The sequence below is a fragment of the Limulus polyphemus genome, unplaced genomic scaffold (genome assembly GCF_000517525.1).
Source record: "Limulus polyphemus unplaced genomic scaffold, Limulus_polyphemus-2.1.2 Scaffold2992, whole genome shotgun sequence".
NCBI classification, from domain to species: domain Eukaryota; kingdom Metazoa; phylum Arthropoda; class Merostomata; order Xiphosura; family Limulidae; genus Limulus; species Limulus polyphemus.
In genome coordinates this window covers 28,980-48,784 of record NW_013668602.1, presented here as the reverse complement: position 1 = coordinate 48,784, position 19,805 = coordinate 28,980, and the positions used below count along the sequence as shown (strand labels likewise).

Genomic DNA, 19,805 nt, shown 5'->3' with positions numbered 1-19,805 from the left:
TATCAAAGTGGGTTCCTCGTCATCGAGCTTCAACATTATGTTGTTGCCTGGATAATAAGGCACTGCAACCAAAAATGGTGATCCACAACAACACCACTCCAGTGAGTATCCATATTTTATATGGCCTTGTAATTATATTACTTTAAAAGTTATGGTTGAAATGTCAAAAGCTGATGGAGTATTTAGAAACCAATAAGTCTAACATTTGTGATAAAAATCAAGTAAAGTGCAGATGTTCTACTTTTTTCACATTCTATTTAATTTGTCCATTTCAGATTCAAAGTTTCAGTACATTTGGAGACAAAAGAAAGGTCTGAAATACTATTTTCACTTGCCTGTAATTTTAGTTCTCAAATCCACAAATTAAGAGGAATCTGGAAAAAACATCTGCATTTTACACGATAATTATGACAAATTTTATAACACTTTTCCAGCTTTTAGTGTTTAAAACGTAACTGAAAATATTGGGGAGGGAGGCAAGTGGGTATTTTGGAGGCCCTAAATGCAGTGATATTTTAAACATTGCATGTCATCTGTCAGTTATTGAAATAACTCAGAAGACACAGGCACGAAAAAACAACCACATTTCCACTACTTAGCATTGGCGGTTGTATATTGAATTTCACATAAAGCTACTCAATGAACTAGCTGTCCCTAATTTGATATGAGTAGAAGAAAAGTCTGCTATTCAGCACTACCGACTGTGAACTACTTTAGTCAAATATTATGATTTAACCATCACACTCACAGTGCACTCGCAACTACAAGGTGTAGAGCACAAATTTTCTTTTTGTGGTAATAGAATGCAAACTCACAGAACCTTGGAACCACAGTCCAGCACACTAGCCTCTGAGCCATGCTTGGCCTACTTTTGTTTAATACAAAACTACAATATAGGATATCTGCACTCTGTCCACCACAAAATAATCAAATCCTGGATTTTAGCACTGTAAATCTATTATAGATATGTCACGAGTGACAATATAAATACTTCATCCATTAAAGCCCTTAAAAGTACATATACATGTCACAAATTTTTCACTTCTAAAGCCCATTGTTTGTTTTTTTTGTGCAATCTGAAGGAAACATGGACAACTCTACATATGACAAACAGGCAGCAAACATGGTGACAGGGTAAAAAAAAATGCATATTACATAAAAAAAAAAGTCACTGACAAATTGACAGGACAATATTTCAATGAAAATGGATACATGAACAAGGGTTTTGCTATCACTGGTTTGAAGTGTTCACCCTCAAACACCAAATAGAGGGAACACAGAGAGAAATTGATCTTTAAACTCGAATGTATAAAACTTCAAGGACTGAATAAAGGTTTCTCATTCATCTACTATAACTTTATAAATTTTATCTAATTTTAATAATTCAACTGCATTTAAAATCCTCTTTATTAACTCTGTTATCATTTATTTATATAATCTGTCATCACTGTTACTTTGCAACACCATTGCAGATAATTCCCACTGTTATATGTGGAAAGTAATACTTGGTATCACATATAATTCTGAAAACATTTCAATATCCTAACAGTCAATGTTTAGGTCTGATGAAGGGCAGTTGCTTGAAACATTACAGAGTAAACTGTTTTTTTAGTGGTTTATCCAACCATAAAACAAAAAAGACTGATTGGACTGGTAGAAACTTTGAACCAGCATGAAACTGAACAAAAACTGCCTTAAAGCAAGCAATGCGAGATTTTACCTTAAAGAAAAACAGAAAAGTGAAACTTCCATTATTGTAAAAATATGAACTGGCAGGGTAGTTATGTGCTAACTGCTACTGTAACATTTCTTTGGATTTATTTGACTTATAGCCTTATAGTTTTGTTGCTCAACTGAAACTAAAATTGAAAAGGGGCAGATTCAAATCTTGCCTAAGGCAGAAAATAGCTAGCACCATGTTTGCTAATTATCTATATAAATAATACGCTTCTGTTTGTCTGTTTATCTGTCCACCTGAAATTTTTCTTGCAAATTTATCAATCAAACGTACAAATCTCATATCTTTAGAAAGGCCTTTGCCTGAGGAGTCCAGATTGCATATTGGCTTTTCAATTCATAATAACCTTATCTGTTTTTTGCTTAGTCAAACTTTACAATGCAATACGTATGGTACACGATGGCACTATGTCGTCGTCATCACTTGATGACTAGTTTTGATTTCAACTTTAGTTTTTTATTTGCAAGGTATTTCACAAAAATTAACATTACACTAATACAATTTTTATGGGCTTTCTCAATTTATTTAGGTCAAAAATATGCATGTGTAGTTTGTTCAAAACCATACGCTTATCACTTTGTCATCATGCATTCAGACATTTCTGCATATTCAGATAAGTTTGCCTTCATTACAACTTTATATTTACTTTGCAATAATTTAGCTTCGTTCATTTTGTAAGCTGCTATAAACACCTTTTTCTTTTTTTCTTTATTCTTCATTTTTGCGAGTTTCGTTTCAACTTGTAAAACCATGTCATAACAATGAATGCTCATAGCTGTTTCACACCCTGTACATTATTATAAATACCATTACTTTACTAGATTGTTTACTTGTAGTTTTATTAAATAAAGTTATGTATGTGTAGTTTTATTAAATAAAGTTACATCTACATGAGTTTGTCTTTCTAACCATATAAAATTTTTTCAAACAGACCAGGATTTAATCAATCTAACACATTATGCCTGCAAGAAAATGCACATCTTAAATGATGTGCATGAAAATGGTGGAACAGGAAAATTCAAGTTTTGCAGATCATGGATAGTCTCTTATTATTAATATTTGGGAGTCTTCACATGGTTTGACTGTATTATGTTGATTTCTGAGGACTAATACCAAAAAGATGAACTATATAAAAGGTATTTTCTACCAGAACAGCACTTTTTCAACATAACAGTTAAATAGCCATGTCAAAGAACTCTAGTTCAAGTGTAGCTGAACTACTGACCTGAGGCAAGGCAGCCAGGCAACAGCATCCATTGTCACAAAAGCTCTGTTTGGCTTTTATACTAATAATGGAATTGACTGTCATTCTTGTAATACACTTAATTACAGCTGAAAGTGCACAGCATGTTCAATGGCATCATGTCATGAACCTTAGATCTTATAGATTTTATTATTCATTCCACACCTTTATTTTTTTGTTCATTCTTGGTATTCATTATAATATTGTTCGAGTAAATCCAATGTTGAGAACTTTGGCTTATTTTAAAATGTTAAGGATCTAACAACTGAATGGTATCACTGATAAATTAACCATTGACTATTTTATTGTTATTAGATACTGAAGTTTATGCTCAAGACTACAAACACCAATATTTTACATTTTATTCAGAAAAACATTCTATGATTTGAAAATGATTATAATATCAAAATTTTAAAATTGTTCTTTTTTATTCTTGAAGTTATAGAATGCTACAATCAGTGCTATAGCAGCAAGTTGATTGTTACATTAGTTATAAGTAAATTAAATAATACTAAAAGGGCAACATCTTATACTTAAAAAAGAAAGTATATAAAAACTAAATAAAAAAAAGTCAAGCTCTCTACTTCTTTTGAATAAAAATAATATATCAACAATTCACTAATTATTATGGTGTAGTTTGAGACTCAATCAATAAACAAAAGGTAAAATTAGGATCAAACTATGTAAACTTTTTTTTTTTTATCTTAAATCATTTGTGCATTAATTTAAAAATTTTATGGTGAGTGTGATGATTCATCTTGGATAGTATGAAGAACTTCATCACTTGTGGATGATTTTAAAACAATTAGTGAAAACATTTCATCAACATCTATGTCACCTAAATAAGGAAGCACAGGATGCTAATATAATAACAGATTGGCAAACAATGATTTATAAGCATAAAGGAAGAATTATATTGATGGTGGAACATACTACATGTTTTGACAGAGCATTGGTCTGTCTTTTGATTACTATAAAAGCTGGAAAGGCAAACTTGAATATTATAGGCAGTATATTTAAGTTTTGAATGTTTAGTGTTAGATTTGTTTTTTTAACAAAATTATTTTCCCTGCTAAATTATAAGTATGTGAAATAGTTTGTCTAATGCTCTACTGTATGCTACTGGATGAATTGTTTCAAGTATTTGTTGGATAAGTACATGAAAACCTATGTTATGAGCTACATTTTGTTTTCATAAATTGGTGTTTGATGGGAGGATAATGATCTGAATGGCATTGTGTTATATTGTCCTTAAAATCTTAAAATATCATTTTAAAAAGAAAAGAAAAAAAATTGCACATTATAAAATTTTGTCTTATTCTATTGCAATGCAGTAGAGAATGTAATGATTGGTATGAAAAGTTGTAAACACTAATTTGATACCCATCCAATATCAAAATAACACATTATTAAATATGAATATCTAACATCAACAATAGTACTATAGCAAATTTGTTACATAATGATCAAATAAATTATGACTTCAGTATAGAATTTTAAAATGCATTTTCATTTTTTCAAAGACCAATTGGTTACAAGTTCCAAAAAACATGGCATAAAGTTTATTGAATAAAAATAATTATTAAAACATTTAATATCTCTACAAATATATAATTTTCCTCTTACTCAAGTTTTTGTTACCTCAAATGGAAACTGTTTGGTTGTAAGCACAGGGACATTCAGCATTAACAAATGGGTGAAAACTAAACATTAGCCATGCATCATTAGGTCATTCTTTAGAGATAAATGCTTACTGACAGAATACTTTCATGTCTTTAAAGTAACTTTTAAATAGGAAAACTGAATTTAAAAGTAAACAAAGGTCTAAAATAATTTTTCTCATAAAAATATTCTCTTTATAAATGACTACATATATATACATACATATAGACTTGGAACACAATTATATTACTCAATCTTATGGAAACTTTCAAAGTTCAGTATTAACTACAATACTGTCCAATGATATTAGATAGAAGAAAAACTGGAATTATAAATGATTATTTGAAACCAAACCATACGTAAGAATTTACTTATTCACACTTATATTTTACCAAAATTTTTACAAAAATAACATTAAAATAATCTTGAACAATATTAGCCATTTCTTAGCCTGTATCTTACTAAGTGTTGCTCTTGATTAAAGGAACAAGCTCAATTTACTGAATTATATGATTTGTACTAAAGCTTCCATACGACAAGAGTACAAGTGAAAAACCCACAGCCCTGTGTTGACTGTTACATTGTACACTGCCAACTACAACTAAGCATCTGTAGAAAAATGAAGACTTGAAGAAAACTTGTATGATGAAACAAGTCAAAGGTGCTGGAAGTTTGAACTATTTATTTTTTTATCAAATACTGACTAAATATAAGTTCAGCAAAACATCCTGTACCCTACTGGGTAATACAAACAAATTAGTATTTTTAAACATTCCCCATAACTACATCCATTCTTGAGTGATGATCATTGATATCACCTAAAACTACCAATATACAGTGACTTAAGTCCTAAAGATAATCACAGATAACTTTAAAACATACCCCCCCCCCCCACACCACACACACACACCACCACCACACACTTCTATTTACTAAACACTACAAAAATAGTGACAACTTGGAACTAGCCTCAGTCATTTCACTTTATATTATATATATATATATACTTTAACATAATTCTGAATTTCACTACATTTCTAATGAAGACTATATTGGTATTCTAAACAAGAAAGTGACATCAGTTACTTTAAATTTACAGAACATCACATATATACTTATCTCTCTCTGTCTTTATAGCAGTTTAGGCTTATTATATAAAAGAATCTCAATCTTATAAATTACTTGACATATGCATATATATGGCATAACCATGCAAATTACCTGGAAACTAAATAACCATTTCAACCTTTTTTTCAATACCACAGACAGAAAAAACATTTGGGCAGTAGGGTGTGGTGAGCAAGACTTAATGATTTGTTTCGTAAATTATGTTCTCTGAAATTTAGGGGTTGGATAGCAACCCCCCTCCCCCACTACATCTATGGCATGCATGTATCAATCTTAATAACAATTACTGTTTTACAGAAATATTTTCAGAAATATGCTTTACTTACCAAACTATGAAGAAAAATCAATCAAAATACATATACAATAATTCCTAATAATCATGTACACAAGCCAGCTTTATATCAGATCTAACGAAGCCATATCTGGTTAAAGAACTCAACCACATCAAATGAATGAAAAAAAGAAGACTTGTTCTAATATGTTCCAAAAGTTCCATAATATCTAACAAAAATACAAAAAAAAAGAGAGAAAAACATTTGAAATCATGCATGAACCTACAAAAAATGTAGAGGAAGTGGAAAGATGTATAACTGCAGCATTTAGAATATACCTTTTATTATTCCCAGGCCACAAATATAATGGTTAAGACTAGTGTAGGAGTTAAGCATTCACAGTTTGTTAGGTGTGATGGGTGCAATGAGTGAGTTTTCTTTGGGAGCTCTGGACTTGTATGTACTTTTAAAAAAGCTAGCAGTGAAGATGTGAAATTTATTTGTAGAGTTTGCAGGTTGGAGGCAATAGATAAAGAGAAGTGTAGACTGTAGAAAATGGCAGCAGGATTTCAAGAGAAACTTAAGCTTTTACATGCAAGAAATACATCATCTAACAATGACTTTAAGGACATTAGAAACAGCACTATTAGAGCTAAAAATAATGGACTTAGTTGTAATGAGTATGTTCTATTAAGTGACAGATTTCAGCCCTTGGCTTGTGCAGATGAGGAACTATTGGAGGGAAGGAAAACAAATGGGACAGAGATGGATGTGAATGATAAAATTAAGGAGGTTATAGTTATAGGTGATTCCTTCACAAGGGATGTGGATAGGATAGTCTGTGGGGTAAATAGGAAGAAAATAATTAGATTATGCTATTCAAGGGCAGGGATGAAGGATATAACTGACAGAGCAGGAGATATAATAAAGGGGGCTAGCAGAGATGCAATTTTTATTGTGTACATAGGGCTAATGATATAGGGAAAGGGAATCCAGGTATTAAAGACAAGGATAAAAAAAAGACAAAGAAAATTACACAAACAGGTAAAAAAGTCAGAAATGGAAAAGGCTTTTAGTGGGAATTTGTTACAGACCACCAGATGATACTGATGAAATTAATGAGAAACTTTACAATGAGATTAAGAGTTCAGCTGTTAATGAGGTCATAATTATAGAGGATTTAAATTTCAGGCATACAGATTGGGAAATGCTAGAGTCAAACCATGAGGGAGAAAGATTTTTGGAAACTGTTCAAGATGGTTATCTTCACCAATTGGTCAAAGAACCTACCATTGCTATTTTAGATTTATTGTTAACTTCTAAAACAGAAATTGTTGAGAGGGTGGAAATTGGGGAACATCTGGGTGCAAGTGATCATTGCTGTATTAGGTTAGTTATTTTGCTGCACATGGAGATCAGAAATAATGATATTTTGATTACAAATTTTGAAAGGATGCAACAATAATTATTTGTTGTGAATTGGGCAGCAGAGTTATTTGGAGACACTATTCAGATGTGGAAAATATTTAAACATAAATTTTGAAATATTCGAGGTAAACATATTCCTTACAGAAAGAAAAGGGTAGCTGTAAGTAAAAACCAGGTTGCCTCTCAAAGAGTATAAGGAATAAAATGAAAGAAAAGCATAATAAATTTTAGAAATTTAAATTGACTGATTTGATTGGAGATTTAGAAAATTATAGAATATCAAGGAAGTTGATCAAACAGGAAATTAGGACATCAGAGAGGATGTGTGAAAAAAATGTTGGCTGAAAACGTAATAATTAAGAGTAAGGATTTCCTTAAATACATCAATGGTAAACAAAATGTTAGGATGGAGGGGGGGAGTATCTTTTAGGGATGATAAGGGAAGGCTCATGTCTGATGATTATGAGATGGCTGGGTTATTAAATTCTGCTTTTTCTTCAGGTTTTATTAATGAAGATTTAAGCAAAATTCCTCATCTTGAACAGTTGATAGATGGAAACATGGTCAACCAAGATGATCATGTTAATTCTGAGCTGATTAAGAAAAAATTGGGAAGTTTAAAGAATGACAAGGCTTCTAGGCCAGATAATATTTCCCCAAGGGTTTTGAAGGAGGTTAAGGATTGGATATGGAAGCCACTTGTTACTATTTTGTGTAGTCTCTTGAATAGTGGGCATGTGTCAGAGGATTGTAAGTTGGCTAATGTTATTTCTCTTTCTAAGGAAGGTGATAAAAATTGTCCAGTAATTATAAGCCCATTACTCTTACAACAGTTGTGGGTAAAGTTTAAGAAAGTCTGATAAAAAATCCTTTGCAAACTCATTTAACAAAGCTTAGTATTTTATTGGATAATCAACATGGTTTAAACTAAGGGAAGATCTTGCCTTACAAATCAATGATAAGGGCTGGCTTTGAGGTTTTCATTGTTATTATTATATATATTTTCTTTTATTTAATAGTTTTAAATTAGATCAGAGGATGGGACTGCCTAGATGGACCAATAGATCCCTTACTGTCCTTAAACATTATGTTATGAGTTTTCTAAGATAAAAGCAAGCCCCACTAACTAAAACAGAACAAAACTACAGGTAATTTTAACTACTATTTCTTAACACGTAACTACTACTTACTGTTAATGGCCAAAATCAAGTATGAAAGTAACCTTTTTGTCAGAACTAATGCTGTGTACAGTACTGTATTGAGTGTCAAACTTGGCAAATTATCTGTAAACATCTGAGATGAAAATAGTAAAAAGAAAACATTTTACAACATTATCAATTGTGAATCAAAATTTACTTATAAGTGAAGTGCAAGTGTACAGAAAAAAACCTAATACTCAAACCAATTTTTAGTAGAATACTCATTATAACAAAAATACAGAAAAACAATTATATGTTTCATTTGTCATTTAGAAACAATAGTAACAAAGTAGTAAATGTACCAATAAATTTTATAATATAAAATACTGATTCAGTTGTCATAATTTTTTCTGGCACAACAAAATGTAATTTACAGTATCAACAGCAACAACAGAATAATGCTGATACTAAGCACTGAAAATTCCTGTTGACTTTAAATAAAATGGTAATTTCATAAAAATGAACAAAAAACCAGGTCACTGCTTTTACTGAAGGTCAATTTTCTATGAAATAAAGTATGCTAATACACTAACTATCTACTTATCTAGACTAGATTTTAAACATTCTCATTTATGAATCATTTAATTTGATATCCCATTATTTAAAAACAACAAATTAAAAACTGAAGAGAATTAAGGACATATTTGTTTTGAAAATTTATTTGCCATTAAGTAAGAAAGAATAAATAACATTATCGTATACAATAAACAGTGCGTAATACAGAGAAGGCATGAAAAACAGTATGAAATACACAAGTAATAACCAGAAGCAATACAATATGCAAGAACTATGATGGTAGTACCAGAACACAACAAGCTACAACAGAAAGTAAAAGACAAATGGAAACAAACAGATTATGACATGTACTAATATAATGAAGTATAACAAGTAATAAAAGAGCAGAGAAAAACTTAAAACATGCAATAATAGAATACATACATGAGAAATATGGCAAATAATAATGGAACAACCAGAAGCTATAATATGCACTATGAAAATACTGTATAATATTAGTATTAATAGTACAAAAATAAGTTTAAGAAGTAATGACTTTTGAAAGAAGTATAAGCACTAAGGGAATAGACAGAATTTATGACATTATGATTCACCATAATACAGGGTTGCAAAAATATATGAAATTGAATGGCATTTGTGAGTTATAGGAAGATTAAACTTTAACAGAAGTTTATATCAAGTACCCATCATTTCTGTATTCTCATGTATCAGTTTTTTTGTTACTGTTAAGTTTCTGTCTCTTTAAATGTGTGTTCACCATAAATTATGAGAAAAAGGGAGAATTTTTCTGCTTTAGTAGTTAGATCACTTCTTTTATCACAGAAGGTTTACAACAAAAAATGAATTTTCAAAACAATTTAATGAAATAACTTCTTCACATTTATTAAAACAACATGTGAATATTTAAGTCTTGTGTTATTCTTTTCAAAAGCAAATACTAGGTTTATGTATGTATGTATGTATATCAGATGGTTTGTTTCAGATCTAACACCTGAAGTAGGCAAGTCCATACAACCTATGTACATATAATAATGAAACTGACTGGAAATTACTCACCGTTAATACATTAATAACAACTTCTCCAATACAACTGTTATTATATATATTTTCAAAGTGAATACATTTTGTATTGAAAATGGAATATGACATGTCAATCACAACATTCAATTAACAAAGACATTGTACACTTGAAATTGGATGAAACATATTTAATATTTGGTAATAGCAAATATTTATACAATCTGTAGACAAAAAACAATGATGCCAATAAATTCATGATGTGGAAAACTTAGTCTAGTAATGAACAATACAGCCAGAGAAGTTTGTGTGTTGTTAAACACAAAACTAAACAATGGACTATCTTCGCTCTGCCCATTGTAGATATTGAAACCCAAATTTTAGCAGTATAAGCACTCCTATGTACTGCTGAGTCACCAGTTGGGAAACATAAAAGTGATAAAAACAACATAATTATTGGGCATTTTGGAATATGCACATTCCACCTTCAGAAAATTACTACAATAAACACAAAAATTAATTACAATCATTTGAATGTTGAACAAAAGCTTATGTACTACAGTAAACAACTGTAAGTAGAAGGGGATAATAAAAGCCAGTGAGTGAAACTTGGAAATAAAATAGACCCACACTAAATGAACTAGTAAAATTTAAAGTCTATATGGCTCATAACTAAAATTTTAAAGTCAGTTAAAGAGATTTTGTGTCCATTAGTTTGACTGTATGTTTGAATATAAGAGGTGCAGGGAGATGATAAAGGGTGACCAGTTCTACAGAAATTTCCATGTGCTCATGGATGCATACAGTTAAATGGCATTTAGTTTTGCCAATGTAGGTAGTATTGCAGCTACCACATGTATATGAATAAATGATTCATGAACAAAGTGGACTAAGAATGAAGTCATTCACATGGAAAAAATGTTCATCTAACTAATTGATTTACAGGCAATTCTCAGCTGGATTTGTGTGGTACTCGTAGAACAGTTTGGTGAATATGATAAATGTGTTGTTATTCATCACTTTTGTGGTTGTGTTGTTCATAATTAGACAATGGTGTCAGTGTGATAGTTCTTTACTTTTAATGATGATTTAAAGTTGTTTAACATCTGAAAGAAAAACAAAAACCATTCACTTGGAGAAAAGAAGTGAGATTTTTGCAACCTTCTAGATATTATATAGCAGGCATTCCCTTATTGCTTATAGTATCTTCCTTTCTTACTGCGTTATAGACATTTTATGTAAACAAAATAATTGAGGAGGCTTTCTGAAGTATAAATAAAGGGTGTAACATTGGTGTTTGGACTTAAAGTTGCAAGAGTGATTTGTAAATAAAATCCTTAAGTGTTGGTTTATCAAATTTTCAGATGCAAGACTAAAATAACTTTCAAGAAAATTACTACATTATCAACTTCTTATTTTAATACACACAAAAAATACAGAGTAAACTGATAAAAGTTCACCTTTTTTTGTTCAATAACAGTGAGTAAATAAAAAGATTTGAAACTGTGATAAAAACTGTGCAACAATAAATATTCGAACACTTAACTTTTGGCACTTAATAATAATTAAATAAATAAGAAATAGCTGGGATATGATTTTACACTGACCCCAGGTAGGCACAAAGTTCAAATGATTTTTGCTGAAATATTGCTAAGATATTCTTGGTTTCATTTTCTAGTTATAGACATATCTAACCATGCTATAATATAGGAGTTGTGCAAAGAAACCAGTTCAGCCGCTCTTAATGGTTCTTGAAGAAAGTTGCTCTGTCACACAAGTCCCAGTTCTTTCAGTGCTATTTCAACTGCATCATCCTTTAAGAAGCAAAACACGTTATTTGTTATAAAAACTTCAAACATCAAAGATGTTAACTTGTAAGACATGAATGATTTCAAAACCAATCGTACACTACATGTATAGGCATATACAAATTACTCCTCACACTGTGTTATTGTACTGAGTTTTATTTCAAAGCAGTAAAGTAAACTATTGTTTAATTATGAATATTTTCTATACTTTCTAAAAAATAATTGTTTTAATTATATATTATTTTCTTATGCATAAAGTTCCATCTTTATCATATACTTGGATATTTCTATACTACTTCTGTACACAAGTTATAGATGAAGTGATTTTTTACTAGTATAATCACATGCTTGATAAAAGGCTCATAAAAAAAAGAGTACTAACCAGGAACTGTGCTGAAGAGCAAAAGTTTTCTTAGCCACAAACTGCTATAACAGAACTAAGCAATGATTTAAAAGAAAATCAATTCTAGACCACCAAAAAATATAAATAAATAGGCTTCTATGCTTTGCTTGTAAAACTATTATTTTTGTATCAGAAAAATTAATTATTAGTAAAAAAAAGAAAATCGCATATCAACTATGCTTCACTTTATGTTGTGTATCTTGCAATCCCGTGTGTGGGTGTGTTCCAAAGAAAAAGGTTAATAAAGTTATAATAAGTCTCCAGATGAACAGAAAATTAAGATAAACAAAGTTCTAACCTCTTGTAAGAGATCCTGGGCAGCAATTGCTTTCAAAACATTCTTTTTACTAGTTTCTTGTATTTCACCTCCTAGAAGCAGCTCATCCAGAATAAAATAGGCTTTTTCAAAGTTGAAAATGATATCCAATTCACAAACCTGCAAAATAACTATCTTTGACAATGTGGTTGGCTAGGAGGAATAGATCATTTATTATAGCTAAAGTAAAACTAAGGACTACATATAAGCTTATGAGTAAGGTATATAACCTATTCCCTGTCAAAAACATCTGGACATGTAGTCACAGGGGGTTGTCTTAGTGCTGTCGACCAGAAAATTCTGCCATTGCCTTTTAATTAAATGCATCAAATTGAGGATTTTTTGTCATTAGTGGGAACCCAATACATGAAAACACTTTAGAGATACATTCCAGCCTAAATGAAAAAATATATCTTACATCATATCAACTCACCACAATCCACCATAGTTTACAAAATACAATATATAAATATGTTCATCTTCAAGCTAACCTGCTAATAAATATCCTTTTTGTCTTCATTTTGAAACTGAGCAAAAACTTCTTTAAATAATAGTTCTTATTCATAGGATGGGAAAGTCTTCCCTAAAAAAACTTATTACTTATCTATGTGATCTAATACCTCTGCTGTCTGGGGCATCATGCTTGCTAAGGCCAGCACAGTGTGTCTTATCACTTTCATGAATTGGGGGGTAACTGTACCCCCCCCCTTCTTTTTGGGTCCAAACAAAACTTTGCATTAAGTTTAACATCAAAATGTTTCAGCCTCTCTCAAAGTTCCTAAATTTAAAGTTATTAACATTCTAAAGTTTAGATACAAGTTATTTTAAACTTAACTTATACCATTATTTATCATATTTTATACCTTTCAATTGTTCAACTTACTTTTTTTAAACAAATTAACCAACATTTTATTTCAAACCAATTTGTGTTTGTGCATTTTACTTTATTGGCAGCAGTCATATGTAATTTCCTAGGATGTTATTAAAGACATTACATGTTCCTTACTTGCTAAGTACTGAGTCAGTTCATTGTGTTGATGTCACAAAAGTCTTGGCAGGAGACACGCATTCCATCTCTGACCCCAAGGATTCCACACATACATTTTATTGCACTTTAACCCATTTTTGGTTTTCATAAGCCATGAAAAATTCCTTAATTCATTTGTGTTGGAAGTTTATAGACTTATATCCTTCAATATCTCCTTAAGGTAACCTGGTCAGTGTGTGTTCCACAGCAATGTCACTACTATTACTTGTATTACCTGGAGTCTGGGGGGGGGGGGGGTCTCAGCTGTTTTCTCTAAGTGATTCACATATGCAAGATACAGAATTTTTGTGAAAGCAGTGCATATACAGAATGGAACTAATATGGAATTAAATGCAGATATATTTGCATTTTATGTATTTCACGTATGCACATACAAGACCTTCCAAAGCTAGGCTTTAGCTAGGAATCACCATGGTCACCACTGACAGTTGTTAATTGTATGAAGCAATTCATTATTGCCGATTTATCACCAAACTGGTAGATTCATGTGAAACTACATTCATACATCTGGGACTCTTCAAAATTCCCATTTATTTTTACAACAATTATACAGCTGCTATCAATCTCCTTGATGCACAGTCGAGCTTGCCACTTGAGAAATCTTGCTTGGACTGATCAGTGACATGAATACCCTGGCATTATTCAGTGGCCAATAAATGTTCCTTCTCTACTTAGTTATAAGGAAACAATGTCACGGGAAAAACTTTAATTCTCTAAGCAAGGTTTACATAATTCTCTTATAGTTGTAGCAGGCAAATGTCTTTTAATCAGTACTTATTAAAACAAACAGTTTGTTGTTTTTTTGAGCAAGCCAACAAAAAATCTTCAAATGTTGGATCTATGTGTACAGAAATTGTTGTCAAGAGGTCTGGAAAAAAACAACTGTCATATTCAAGCTGAATGGTTCAAAATATATCTACGTTAAGTATGTGTTGCAGAAAATAATGCAGTTTTTAAATTACATTGAAGTTTCCAAGTTTAATTATTTATCATAGTGAACTATATCATGTGCAAATGAACTTCACTGATCTTTCAAAGTTGTGGCAGCAAAAAAATCATTAAAGATTTTGAATATCTTGGCAAATTCATGAGAAGTAGATAAATATTGATGCCTCAAGATTTAAGTTAAAAACCATCAGTATATATATTTTTTTAATTTTTTGTCAAATTATAACTAACACAAATAAAGGAATAATTTTTCATAATGATAAAAGCACATCATAAAACTGTTCAAAAAGTGCCATGATAAAATATGCATACTGTACAATGGGTATTTACAGATAATATCACACATAATACATAAAAAAGTATTATGGTTTGAATACTTACACTTCCAAAATATTTATCCAACAATTCAACATAACGATGAATAATTTCCAAAGTTAGAAGTTCATTATCATTTTGATCTATGGCACAACAGAAGTACAAACTTGCATACCTATTAATAAAATAAAATACTCAGTGTGTTTTAATTTCTCAAAAAATATTCTTCTTTCAAACACTTATTTCTACTGTTAGTTACTAACACAAGAAAATCTATTTACAGAAGGTTGAGTGCATTTTATAAAACAATTTTAAATATACAAATCAACAAGCCACATGAAAGCAGTCAATATACATTTCTGGTGGAATGGAATGTATCAAAACCACATTTTGACAGTGTTTGTTATTTTTTTAGGTAGTGTGACACCACCAAAAACTGACTGCTTTTAGGAAAGTACATAATACCCATTTCTGATGCAAAATACTCGTACATTCAGATAATATAATAAAAATGTATTCAGATTGGGGATTTAAGACTTTCCAAGATGAGATATTCCTTTTATTTAATAGCACTGGAAAACAAAGGAATATGGAGCAACTTTATGTACCATAACCATCCAGAAAGAGACATGCAACAAGTTGTACTGATACTGTAGTAATCAAAGAGCATTGTTTTTTAACAGTTGAGAAGTTATGAACACAATATCAGTGGAAAAAGCTGTCCACATGTCTCAAGTAGCAGTTCACAACATAATCAAGAACAATCTCATCTTCATCTAGAAATAAGGCCTACAACATATGGGTTCACCAAGATAAAGTTTCAAGTCATACCTTCCATTAAACATTGGCATATCTCATGCAGACAAAGAATGAAAAAGGTATTCGTTAGATCTCTGTGTAACAGGACTGTAACTGTGAGCTCAGAAACTGTTGCCCTTGGCCACTGAATGAATGAATAATGTAAAGTATTTTTTGGACATGACAACCTTATGATGGTGCCTTTTGCAATCTAAGCTATGCTGCAGGATTATGTTCAAGGTTCATCATGCACAGCTGATTGGATGCAGCAACATGAACTTGTAAAACATGGTGAGGCTCCATTTTAATCTTATGTACTTAAATTCACTGTTGCTCTTTATCATTACACGAGGAACATATCTGGAGATTACTTGCATCTCCAAACTAATACAGAGAGCTGGATGATTAATTCAATTATTTATAAGCATCAATTGCATCACTTGGGGTCAAGTATAATAATTGATTAATCAAAATTAGTGTTTCCAATTGCACAGGCCTGTGAATTTAAACTTCATAAAAGTTGTTTTGGTTTTAATAATGGATTTTACATAATTCAGCTAAGCAGATTGAGAAAATAATATTCATTTTTTCTATCACGTAAATTTATTTTACAAATCGGGAAGAAAAAAAAACTTACTGAGATCAAATTATTATTTCATTTACAAAAATGAACATTTTTTTATTATTATGTTTGTTAACAAATATAAAAACAAACTGTAGAAAAGGGAAGAACAATGATGTCAAATGAATATGCATCCTCATTCATCCTGATTTGTTTGTGAAATCTATGTCTTTTGGTCTCAAAACTATGTGTTGTGGTCTTTCTTTTATGTATTGCATTACAACATTTTGTGAAAAATCTGTACCTGATAGAGAAAAATGGATATCATTTTTGGATTCAGCATACAGGAATTACTGTAGAACATGTAAAATTTCAAGACAATAAAATCATCACAGACCTGTGTTATTAATGTTTTTGATTATTCTAACTATCAAGTTAAACAACATATTGCAATTATGGTTTCTGATTAGTATTATTGATTAAATTCAAGGTTGTTCAACTCAAATGATTAGTGCCATGACTCATGAGAATAATCAATTAATTACAATTGGGATTTCCAAATATCCTGTAATCAAAATATTAGCAACAAGCTGAGGTACCTGTCCTTTGGCCGGGTTATGAACTTAAAAAAATGTGGGAAGTGGTTGTTATGATAATTAATGCAAAAATCCTAACTTTCACACAATTTATTTATAGTGTAACTTATTATTCCAGTACTAGCTGGAATACCCATCCCCTGAATGGAAGTTATGTAAATTCATGATTAACAACAGGTTATCTTAGGACATGAAAAGTGATTTCCCTTATATGTAATTGCATCTTCTCGTGGACCAATGAACCTCCATACCAAATTTGGTGAAGATCAATCCACAGGAGATGAGGTAGTGTTAAAAAACACCAATAAAAACAGCAAAATGTAAAACTGAAAATATGTACATATTTATCTGCGCACCCAATGAACCTCCACACCAAATTTGGTGAAGATTCATCCACATCCTGCAAAGTAGCTATATGGACATACAACAGACAGTACTATTATATTTATACAGACTCATTATTAACCCACCAAAAATTTTGTATAAGCTTTAAGAGCTCACTACGTATATACTTAAAACATGGCATACACTGTGCAATGATAAGGGTGACTTTGTATGAAGAGGTAGCAAACAAAATAGTGGCAGTAGGGGTGCTTTCTATTACCTGATTTCAACACATACATCTTAATGTCCTTCCACACTGTTTCTCATTATTAATTAATTGACAGTCATTGGCCAAAGAAGTGTCTTACAGGATGAAGTTGTAATGTCACGGGTTGAAGTAGGTATAACTCAAGAAACAGCATTATGGTTGTTGTAGTACCAGCTTCATCTGAGTTTATGTAATACTGCTATAGTGGCATCCATTTGTTTTTCATTTCATTCCTCCACAGAGAGTGCTAAGAAGTTCATGTGTCCTCCCCCACACTGTGTGTATGTTGTGTTATAGAAAATTTAATGTGTGTGTGTTTTGTTATAGCAAAGCCACACTGGGCTATCTGCTGCGTCCAATGAGGTGAATCAAACCCAGATTTTAACATTGTAAATTTGAAGACTTACCACTGTCCCACTGGAGGATGGAAAATTGAATAACGTTTTTTTGTTTTGTTTGGTGTGAGAATGTGCAATTTTCTATGAACGTAGTTAACATTAACTTACATCAGAGATAATAAATGCTCAATAACATCAATAATGGCGTGGAGGGGTTGTGAATCCCTCATTAACATGTCCCTTGTTCCAAACTATCATCCCACAAAGCTTGGTTGAGATCAGCTCAGCAACCTAGGAGTAGTTAGATAAGGGACAAACAGAGAGACACACAGATTTTTGTGCTTTATATATATATTGTTACTTCTGTTGCTACAAGTGCACGTGATGGTATGCATGCATTCTACTTGTATAGAGCTCATGAATAAGAGGATGTGGCCTAATAGCCATTGATTATATAATTAACCTCAGTGATGTTTGTTGTTAATGTTTACCTTGTATGTCTAAGTAACAGAGTTATAACCACATAAGAAATTTCACTGAATCAATAGCTTACCTCTTATAGACAATCTTTAAGTCCTTCCATTCCAAGAAAGAACACATTTTTGGTTTTCTTGCCAACAATATAGCTAGTAACTCTCTGGTAATCTTCTTTTTCTGCTTATCAGGGTGTGCTACATACCATTTCTGAAGGCGCAACTTTCCTTGTCGACTAAATAACAGCATAAACTGCAACTAAAAACAACTTTCAATAGCTACCATACATTTGTACCTGTCTCACCATAACACAACCTAATTGTAGTAAGTCTAAATGGTATGTAATGTGTCATCTTAATCATGTTCCAGAAAGACTTGACCTACCAAGTGTATCATAAAACTCTAGTTGAGCAAAAGTATTTAAAATTACACAAATGTAAGAGAAAGTTTATTTTGTTAAGAAAGAGCTTTAAAGTTTACTGTGAAATCTCTTATATGTAAATGTAACTATATTATACAAATTTTCCTACTTATGGATGCTCAAAGACTATGCTACTGTTGAGTAGGGTTATCAGATGTCCCCATTTTTGGAATTTTGTCCTGGTGCCCTGATAGATCCAGTTGAGATGCTTAAATGACCTGGTTTTCATTTCTGTCAGTAATCTGTAACTTTTTATACTGGTGTTCATGTTCAGTACTTTAAGGACCTGACAATAGGAAATAACAGATAAGTATTTTAAATTGAGTAGAAAATTATTGTACAGCATAGAATGACTGCTTTGCTGCTACCTGTGAAATGGCTACAGCAGATGACATGATGTCTCTAGTGCAAAGGTCACTGAGCATGTGATATTTCACCTGCCAAAAGAGAAATAGCTGAATGCAAATGGCAGCTTCTATTACCTACCAAGTTGTGAAGCACTAACTTAAAGTAACTCAATGGTGAACATGAATGACATTTGCTCAGAATTTTGACAAACCTCTGACCAACAAAATGTTGCTTGAAAAATTCACTTGTCAGAGAAGTATCTAAAACAACAATAACGTAAATAAAAATATTTTTTTCACTTTATATTTACTATTTTCATATCTGACTGTTTATAATTTTTCCTAAGGAAAGGGGGAGGGGGGATCTGGAAATCCGAGTGTGTCTCCATTTAATGAGTTAAAAGTCTGGTCACCCTACTGTTGAGGATCTAGTCCGGGTTTGTCCTTTATAAGTAGTAAATAACTGAATAACACAAAAATATAATACACTGTGATTGCATTCATAAAACATTAAATATATTAAAGTACAAAGAGCATTTAAATATGCATTGTGTTTAGTGTGCTCTACACTTCTCTTGCTCAATATCTTTACTGTTAAAATGATACTTTTCTATATATATATATATATATATATAT

General features: G+C 31.3%; 1 protein-coding gene across 2 annotated transcripts in view; it reads right to left on the bottom strand.

The window, feature by feature from the left end:
* Positions 1-9,744: 9,744 nt before the first annotated feature.
* The window catches only part of LOC106468393 (AP-1 complex subunit sigma-2-like), a 12,679-nt gene continuing 2,618 nt past the window's right edge, over positions 9,745-19,805 (bottom strand). For both annotated transcript variants that reach the window (XM_013928815.2, XM_022396735.1), the window contains exons 3-6: positions 18,481-18,659; positions 15,108-15,216; positions 12,713-12,850; positions 9,745-12,017 (exon numbers count right to left, since the gene is read on the bottom strand). In XM_013928815.2, the coding sequence (XP_013784269.1) occupies positions 11,973-12,017; positions 12,713-12,850; positions 15,108-15,216; positions 18,481-18,659 (471 nt within the window). In that variant the 3' untranslated portion in view covers positions 9,745-11,972. The remainder of the gene's footprint in view (positions 12,018-12,712; positions 12,851-15,107; positions 15,217-18,480; positions 18,660-19,805) is intronic.